A 9,816-nucleotide genomic window follows, 5' to 3' on the forward strand; every position below is an offset into this window, starting at 1 on the left:
ATGGGTGGTCTAATCTTGGGCGTATTGTGTACCTTGGAGGAGGAGAATGACCTCAGTGGGGGAACACTTGTCGAACTCATTGGTGCTGAGGTCTTCGGTGCTGACTCCGAGTCACCCTTACATTTGTCACCTTTTGTATGTGACCGTGTCACAGCGCCCAACATTGCGCCAATCAAATGGGGACTGTTGCCCTCCCCCGCCACTACTACATCAACCATATTCACTTGGGATGCAGGTTCCACTCTTCTATTGGGACAATCTCTGGTGTAGTGGTCGTTTGTGTTGCACTGTGTACAAGAGGGTCCCTCGAATGGCTGTGTACAATCATCTTGGTAGTGGCCGTACTCGCCACATCTGTAACACATGATGGGTCTTCTAAAGTTTGTACCTCTGCCCGCACCTCCAGGAAACCACCCCTTCGACGACGTTGATAAGAGGGTCCATAGCCACCTCCTGACATAGGTGGTTGGTACAGGGCATAGTATGGCTGAGGATAGAAATAAGGGGAACCAATTGAATTGGGGGCAGGAGCTTGGAGCAAAGGGGGAGTCGGAAGCAATGGAGGTGGCATGACAGGAGGAGGAGGTGGCTCAGATGTTCATGCAAGAGGGGGAGCAGGAGATCCTTCTGTTGGGCCAGAAGTTATGGGTACCATTCTGTTGACTGCAGCAACTAGAGGTTCCCCCGAGGTATACTCTGGAAGAAGCTTCCTTAATCCTTTGAGGTACCTACACTCAGAGGCATCATGTCCATGGATCTCACAAAATGTACAAAATGAGGTAGAAGTAGGTACCTTTCGCTTGGAGGGGCACTCCCAGTAACCATGGTTAGAACCCTTGCATTCTGTGCACCAAAGGCCGCTTCGAATTTGGGCCTCAAAGGACGATTGGTCATCCACCTTTATTCTATCTTTCAGGCCTTCTTTGATTTCTTCTAACTGCTTCTTGAGTTGCTGCCATGCGGATGATCCCTCCTCTCTTGGGAGTTGGGTGGTCGTATTCGTTGATGAGGCAAAGCTTAACTGTGACCGTTCCATCTTGACAGCTTCTTTTAGGAAGTCTTGAAGTGAGGCATGTTTAGGGAGTTTATCCACCAACCTTATAGCAATGGAAGGGGGTAATGCTTTCAAAAACCATCCCTTCATGACAACATCATTAGGTGGCACAGACATCTTTGCCGCCAAGACCCTCATCCTTGTGTACATCTCAGAGATGCTTTCTCTAGGCTTTATGGTGTCAGTGGATAACTCTTGGACAATCATGTGTTCGAATTTTTCCAACTTGAAAGTACATAAGAATTCCCCCCTTAGGTCTGTCCACATCTAGAAGTGGTCCAGAGGAAATTGACTGTACCATACATCCGCGGCATCCTCCAATAACGAAGGAAAGATGTGAAGGAACGCATGCTCATTCTCCACACCTTTAGCTCTACATGCCGTGAGGAACTTCCTCACATGAGCTTCTGCATCCTCATGGAGGTGGCCTTTGAACTTTTGAGTCTTCACGTGAACCTTGTTGAGTAGCTCAAGAAGTCTAGCTCTGTCTGGAGGACTGAGAACGGCCATCCCCACCCGAGAGGTTGGAGAAGATGCAAGAGTTGGAGGGAGTCCCGATGGGGCTGTAATGAGTGTTGGTGTTCCCAAGGAGGAGACCACCCCGACAACTCCTCCTGTGGAGGACCACAATGGGGAAGTCACTACTGATGTAGTCATAGAGGAAGTGTACCCAGATGGTAGTGCATAAGTGGGGGGTCTCGGTGTTGCAGAGGGAAAGGGTGAGAACATGGAAGATGTGGGGGTGAAAGAGGATGGGAGAGCATTTGGGAAAGAGAGGGACAGAGTTGAAGTCATGGATGAGTAGGCAGAAGGGAAGGAAGGAGGTGGTGGAAAAGGCAACACCGGTGTGGATGGAAAGGGAGATGAAACCATCATGGCAGGTAAAGGCATGGCCAAAGCAAAAGCATCCCCCAATGGGATAGATGTAGAAGAAGGATTAGCTAGGAGTCCAGAGCTATGCATAATAGATGAGGTAGTAGCTTGTCCACAAGAGGTCGAGGCGGGAGTAGATGGAGTCACCACTTCGGTAGAAGAGGTGGTTGATGAAGACATCGTTGCAGGAGGAGAAGAGGGGCTGCCTTGACCTTGATGAGTCCTTGAGGAGCCCTCGTCCTTAGTACCCTCTTCTTTCACCTGTTCTCCGCTTTGCACTTCTTCTTCTTCGGAGTCCGGATTAGACCACCAGGGTTCTTGTTGATCCAAGTCAATGAGAGTGTCGATGAAGTTACTTGCTCTGGCTACTACTCCAATGGGCTCACTTTGTGCTCGAGTTGAGGACTTTGCAAACTTATGTCGCACGTAATGCTTCTTGTACCTAGTTTGGTCTGCCGGAAGTCTTTTCTCCACTCTCCTCAAGTACCTCCTAGTTCTCTCACTAGCTCCTTCAAATGTTTCAGAACTACTCGGCATAAGAACTCTCTCTAGGACCTTAGATCACCACTTCACTCGTGCTACTCAATACCAGCAGTGTCCCACCGTGATCGCCATAAACTGTTTGAGGGGAGGGGTTCCTATCCTTCCGGAGGTGTTACCAGAGGCCAAAGGCCACTGGCGTGAGAAGCATGAGTTTTGCAATGCTCTAATGCAATGGATCGCACAGAGCACACCGTGTAGTAGTGTGCGAGTGTCGTATGCTATACTGCAATGAACGACGACGTACGAGTGCACTATGCTAAATGACAATCACTGGTGAACTCCACAACATAAGCAAAATAAGAAAATCCTACACTGGTGAACAATCCCCATATCGGGAAGAGACAAGAGAGATGAGAAAGTGACCGAGTTGGCCAAAGTACATATCACTGGACGTGTCCCTAGGTCACAAGTCGCAAGTCATAAGAATACATAGGTCTATCCCCATAGTAGACAGAGGGTACACACAAATCTCTCCACATTCTCTCCTTGGCAAGCTCGTAGCTCTAACCTCTATCTCTCCTCACTCCCCTCTCTTTTGCTCCAGTGCCGAATGCCGAATGCCTTTTTCTCTCTCTCCCTTCTCCTTCATCCTCATCCCCCGCCTTGGAGGGTCCCTTCTTCGCTGATTTTGAGGCCTTTGATTCTATTTCTATCCTCTTTTGATGTGGAGGCTGATGTTGTACAAATTCAATCAGCTTGCTACTAATTTTGAATGTTATTCTTGGATTGGATAACTGGAAAAACATAGGTTGTCTCAAGATGTAAAAATCTTCAAGAAAGATCATGATCAACTCTTTAAAGGACTTCATGAACACATAGTTACTTTGACACACAATTCAAAAAATTTGGACTTTTTTTTGAGCAAATCCCCTCAAGTCAATATCACTCCAAATTTCAAGGTATAAAGACATATTTGAAGCTCTTTTAGTGTAGAACACAACCATGTTAATTTGAATAATTTCTACTCATGGCATATTGTTAAATTCATCTCATACTCAAGATTCTGATAGGTTTTCTTACTAGAGGGAGTTGGCGCCCCACAGGTGACCTCCACTCAATACATCATGATGGGTAGATTTGTAACAAAATGGTCACCTCCACATAAATATGGCCTAATAGGTGGTGTATAGATACACCATTTGATTGGAAAGAGTTTACATATAGGTGGTGTATGGATACACCATTTGATTGCATAATATATTGTAGATGCACATGCTTTATGTTGTCAATTGCAGGGAGCCACAAGAGGCCGTGCAGGGGCGGAGGGGGGGAGAAGGGGGGAGGACGGGAGGAGGGAGGAGGGGGGGAGGAGGGGAGGGGGTGGAGTGGGGGAGGGGGTGAGGAGGGGAGGGGGAAGGAGGGGTGGGGGGTAAAGAAGAGGGAAGCAATGGAGGGGGAAGGGGGGGAGGGTGGGGAGGAGGAGGAGGGGGAGGAAGGGGGAATGGGGGAGGTGGGGGAGGACGGGGTAACTTGTTGTGCTACCCATATAGTCAATTTCTTGTGTTTTTAATTACAAGTAATGCTTCATAGCCTACTGGTAAAGTGGAATTTTGCCAACAAAGCGATCGGGGTTCCATTCCTAATTTTGTATTGTTGCCCCCCCCCCCCCTCTCTCTCTCTCTCTCTCATGAGCCTAGAGAATTACAAGACCATTATGATTGGACATGTCATGTACAAGATTTATGCATTAGTGCTTGCGGAGTGTCGAGGACTTAGAGCAGCAGGACAGGCTGGATTCCAACGTGATCATGGAACCATGGATCACATTCTCAAGCTCTGGTGTATCATCGAGGAGGCGAGGGCACGGAAGCAGGCCTACAAAGCCACATGTGTCTAACCAATCAACAGTTGCCTAACAAGCCACAAAAGGCAACTATTATGCCTAACCAATGAAATGGTTTAAAACAAGTGAGTACAAGTACTCGTGAGCATTGCCTTCAATTGGTTCTGTCTCAAAGGAAAACAATTGTCAAGATGAATGAATGATTAATTTGCAACACCTATAGGAAAGTTCGAATAATTTGCAAACTCAGAGAGAGAGAGAGAGAGACAGAGAGAGAGAGAGAGAGAGAGAGAGAGAGTTCTTAAGAAAAGAAAGTGTGTGTGAGTGAGTGCGTGAGTGAGAGAGAAAGAACCAAAATAGAAGGGGGCCATGTGGCAAAAAACGTGTGGGACACTTTTTTAAGAAAAGTGTAACGATAGGGCTACCTGAAGGTAGTGCTAACAAATTGCTGAGAAATTGAAGAAAATTCGCCTAATTTTCCTATCTTAATGGAAAACGACTCTTCACTAGAGCCTTCCCCACACTACAATAATTAATTAGGGGAAAATATTTTCCCCTTTGAAAAGAGGAACTATGGCTAAAACCCCCCCCCATGGGGCAGGCCAAAAACTTGAGAAAGCCCCGTCCACGTCCTTGAAATGCCTCCCTACAGGAAACGGCCAGTTCCAACTTCCAGCACCTTTTGCAACCTGCATTCGCAATTGATTGAATTGTCGAAGGCTCATTTCAGCCACATATCTTCTGTTATGCTTCGCAGGTGGAGTAGTCTGAATGGTGGAGCAATTTGGCCTATCAGATCCAGGGGAGTGTCTAGGCGCGGTGACAGTGGAAGTTGGAAGTCGGAACGTCCATGTCAGTTCCCGCGAACGGTAACATTAGACCATTCTGTTGTGAAAATCAACAGTTTATGGAACATAATAACAGATTTTGTGATTCGTTGAACGGTGGTGATGCTGGGTCCCTGCAAGATTTGAGGGGGTCCAGCGATGAACCCAGGAAGCCTCTGGAGGCCGTGATTCTGCAGGGTCCAAGACGAATGATTGAAGCTTTACGACAGAGTCGTTTGAAAAGCAGATGTGGTGGAAAAGCGGGGAGGAAATGGACTAATGAAAAGAGCGGTCTTTGGAATGGGTAGATCAGATTTGGAGATCAAAAGAGAGGTGTGCACTTTGAGAGCAACACGAGCTGAAAGATTCTAAAGACACTGTCCAGGCTTCACAGACAAATATTTAGTCCAGACTTCACAGACAAATAATTGAGGGCAAGCTAGAAGGGAATGATCCAAGGGAGTGAAATTTGTGGTTGTGGCGCAGCCTGCAACTCGGCTCTGTGGCAAAATTGTGGTGGAGAGCTCCGCTTAGCCTGTATGAGATTGACACTTGTGGCCATGGCGAACCCGGCTTGCAGGCCCCTTTGTGGGGTATCCGACTATGGCGACGACGATCGTCCCACTGCCTATTTTAGAACCGCGCTCCTCTTGCTCATCTCAGTCTGCCGAGAGTAGAAACTGGTTCCGCGCTTCGAAACCCGCCGTAGTTCCATCAGCGTCCCTCTTCTGTGCTCTGCACACTGCCAACACAGTTCCGGTGTTTGCAGCGAGATGTTGGAAGGGAAGGCCGCTCTTGGGGAGTCCGACATGCCGGTGTTGATGCAAGGGCACGCAATGAGTTGCGCGTCAAGGGCGTTGGATATGCACGATGTGAGCGACTGCGAAAGCATTGCGGAGTTCATGAAGAAGGTGAGCACTGAGGAAGAAGACGGGATTGAAATGCATAAGAGGATGTAGAATCGAGATCTCAGATGCAGTTTACGTAACGCCATGGATTTCGAGTTCTGTAGACGCTCGCGCTTTCTCTGAAACTACATGTTGAATTGTGATGCAGGAATTCGACAAATGCTACGGGCCGGTGTGGCAATGCGTTGTGGGAACGAATTTTGGTTCGTTTGTTACCCACACCCGCGGCAACTTCATCTACTTCGCCCTCGAAAGGCTTGCATTTCTGCTCTTCAAGGCCGCTCCTGTGTGACCCAAAGCGCTTCCATTTGCTTCCGCTCCTCCGTTAAACTATGCCCATCCCTGGATAACGTCTGTAAAGCTCAGTAACGCTCATCTCCTCTACTCGGCTTTCTGAAGACGACAACGCCCGGGGCTCTCGCTTGTCTGATGAGATTTACACACGATTTTGAAGCATACTTCACCTTGTTGGGTTGGAGGCGTGATGTTACATTGACTGCGCCCAACCCATTCTCTTGTAATCTGCAGCTGTTTCTTTCATTTTTCATCCTGAGGATGCGTTTGTTCTGTCCATATCCTCCCATGTTCTCCTGGGGCTGTTCAATATAACTGGACCCTGCAGCGCGAATCTCATGTAACGGATGGAGGTGGGAGATGTAATTGAGTATGTGCCATTAGTCCAATATTATGTGTACTCTGCAATCCGTAATAAGCATTAACAGGGGAGCATGTTAGACAGGGCAACTAGTCTCTGATTTTTGAACGCAAGAAGAACTGTGTTAAAACATTCCAAGCTTCAATCGACTAAACCTTATAGGGATCTCGTTAGGAAAACGTTATAGGGATCTCTCTCTCTCTCTCTCTCTCTCTCCTTCCCCAAACCAAAACTTCATTTATGGATAAGTTTCTCTCTCTCTCTCTCTCTCTCTCTCTCTCTCTCACACACACACACACACACACACACACACACACACATAATGAGAGGGGATTTCTCTCTAATATTTAGAACGACTCTCTCTACTATAATGAAAGTAAAATTCCCACATGACATCAAATTTCTTCACAATCTCCACTTGAGAATAAGAATCACTCTACCTTGCTACACATTGCATCTCTTAAGAATGTAGTACCACAAGCATGAAGCCCACCATTTAAAGATACATACGTAAGGACAATGGGTGTGACCATTGTAAGTGTAAGTTATATAAATGCTTAGCTCGTGATCTAAGTCGGTTACCTAATTCTTACTTTAGATACCCACTATGTGGATTATGTACCTCTTCCCATCCTATCCACTTGCTTGTAACCCAATGTTCTTCAATTTAATGTGAATTCAAACCTCTTTCAACGTTAGTCCAATTCATTTGACCAACTCAAGGTAAGATGTATACATACTTCTCAAGACTACGTTTACACCAAGTTAGTTTGGGAAAGATTACATACATGCAATTGTTGGCCATCATTCGGGATTGTTAGCCATCATTTGGCTAACAATTGTTAGGTTGGGACTCTTAAATATTTGAGTGCCCTACAATGGGACCCTTTTATAGGCTTTGTATCCCTCAAACTTGCAAGCAATAGGTTGGCTATCTCATCTGTGACTAAGTCAACTAGCTAGAGACTAGGCGGGCCTAGTTATGCCTTTGTTACTGACCTATAGATCCAAATCTGGGGCCTATATAAGATCCTCTGTAGGTGCCACGCACCTATTTCCTTTTGTAGGCCTTGTTCTAGCCTTTAGTCCCTCTATTCCGACATCTACTTAATTATATCCTATCACCTCCAACTACATCCTTTTGCTAAATTATTGTTGACTAACTTCTTGCTTCTTTGTCAAAGACCTTCTATTGGATCTACTAACTAGATCTACATGTTGTCATGTAGGCCTTCGGCCCTATCGATGGGCCCTTATTTGGACTTGTACATAGTCCCATAGCCAGCTCACATATTGAGCATACTGTCAATACCCAATCTCCTAATCAGGGCGTCTCTTGTGCGTACCCCAAGTCAACACCAAGAAGGACAATGTATTGTTGGGGGGGAGGGGGGGGGAAGGGATAAATCGGAGGTAGATATGTTGTGCCATGTGTTGTCGCTTCATCCCCTTCTGGATTTCTCTGTACCGCCCTGAGCGCATATAAAGAGATGCCCTCCCTATTCCACTGCTATAGCCATACCCTCCACTCCTAATCCTCGCTGCGACCCTCCCCCCTTTGTTTTGCAATCTATGCTTCTCCTTCCAATCCTCCTCCGTCCTCTTCGCCTTCCACTGCCATAGCCCTCTAAGGCTTTATTTCTCCGCTCGCGTAGTTGTGAATTCGCCTGCACCAGCAGTGAATCAGAAACCTCCACTTAGAAAAGAACCTCTAGAATGCAGCTGTACTCCCACAAAGAATTCCCATATGAGGGATCGCTCAGTTTATTGTACTGAAGCTCATGCATCCTTTACCTTTCAACTCGAGTATAGGAGAGCCTTGTCTTCTTTGCACAGCACTGTTTGATGTGACTCCCAATGCTGGAAAAATTGTCCGTGCAAAAGATGCGCTCTCCCTTCTAGAATAATTAGATGTGTATAAAATACCCCTCGCAACATAGCCTTGTGCCTAAAAAAATATAATCCGAGGTGAAATGGATTTTATGTATAATTTTTCTCAATCTCTGTAGATCTAATGCGAATGGCGAGTGCTGAATCGATTAAAACTCAAAATTACAAACTTGATGCAAAAAATTGCATGTAAATTCGATGCTTGGGTAAAAATATATTTAGTTTTTGAATTAGGAGACCCATTAGAATAGATGCTATCAAAGAACACTGTGGCCTATCAAAGAATCTCTCCATCACTCCTTTGTAGAAATTCTCAAGAACAAGCCTAATGATATCTTCATTATCTAGTCCAATAACTTGCACCTCTAGTTTCTCTAAGAACTTCTCTACATAGTTCACAAATAATCGGATCTAGTTTACAACACCATACTCTTACTAGTCCAATTTACAAACACTGTAGAGTCTTTAGTATCCCAAGGCATCAATAGATCCATCTAGTCATCCCCCTTAGAAGATAAGAATAGATCAAAGACATTGGGTTTGCTTCAATGTACATAAAATTGGCACCATTCGCATCTGGGTCTTGAGTTTCTTCACAACAAGAACTTGTGGATGGCCCACGTTGATCCCCACTTGTAGGAATCCCTCCAGCCAACTCTAGAGTGAGTCCTTCCAGCCCTCTAATAGAAGTCCCTCTAGCCAAGTCTAAAGTGAGTGTCACCCATCCTTGTGGACGTTAAGGATGGTCCATTAGTAGAACTTCCTCCAACGACCCTTGGAATGACTCTATCACCCATTGCTCTAAGTCCACTAGCTTTATAATCTTTCTTTAGGCTTCAACATTCCACGTCTCTAGCATATAGGCTTTGACATGATCATCATCTAGTATTTCCAGCATCATGCAATTGGGCTAGCCTGGAGAAGTCTTGTGATCACCTCCATTGATTAGTAGCTTGAATTTGTCAAACTATTTATCGTTAATATTTAATATCAAGTGCGTGGAGATCACCACCATTGACTAGAATCTTGAACTTGTCAAAGTCTTTGTCATTAATATCAAAAGTAACCTTGTAGTAGGCATCAAAAGCCTCCACATTGAAAGATCCCTCTCCAAATGGAGGAATTCACCCTCTAGTCTGTATACATTGGTCCTAAGGCAATCTACAAAAATCTGCAAAAAACATAATGAATACCCATACATAGGAATTTCAATTTGGTGATGCTTGCCATTGGAGCAAGGCAGGTGTCTCCCACAGGTACCATGGCATTTCGTGCCTTTGTGT

General features: G+C 45.7%; 1 protein-coding gene across 1 annotated transcript; it reads left to right on the plus strand.

The window, feature by feature from the left end:
* Nucleotides 1-5,573: 5,573 nt before the first annotated feature.
* On the plus strand, nt 5,574-6,666 carry LOC147896344 (uncharacterized). Its single transcript, XM_087382774.1, has 2 exons — nt 5,574-5,991; nt 6,137-6,666. The coding sequence occupies exons 1-2, from the start codon at nt 5,854-5,856 to the stop codon at nt 6,278-6,280; spliced, it is 282 nt and encodes a 93-aa protein (XP_087238900.1). The 5' UTR covers nt 5,574-5,853; the 3' UTR covers nt 6,281-6,666.
* The last annotated feature ends 3,150 nt before the right edge of the window (nt 6,667-9,816 follow it).

The sequence above is a fragment of the Dipteris shenzhenensis genome, chromosome 12 (genome assembly GCF_047967505.1).
Source record: "Dipteris shenzhenensis isolate YYH24624 ecotype China chromosome 12, Dip_SZ_1.0, whole genome shotgun sequence".
In the NCBI taxonomy this organism is placed as follows: Eukaryota; Viridiplantae; Streptophyta; class Polypodiopsida; order Gleicheniales; family Dipteridaceae; genus Dipteris; species Dipteris shenzhenensis.

Coding starts and splice junctions, on each gene's coding strand:
- LOC147896344 (XM_087382774.1), top strand. CDS start 5,854: ATGTTGGAAGGGAAGGCCGCTCTTGGGGAGTCCGACATGCCGGTGTTG. Junction 5,992..6,136: donor TTGCGGAGTTCATGAAGAAG/GTGAGCACTGAG, acceptor ATTGTGATGCAG/GAATTCGACAAATGCTACGG.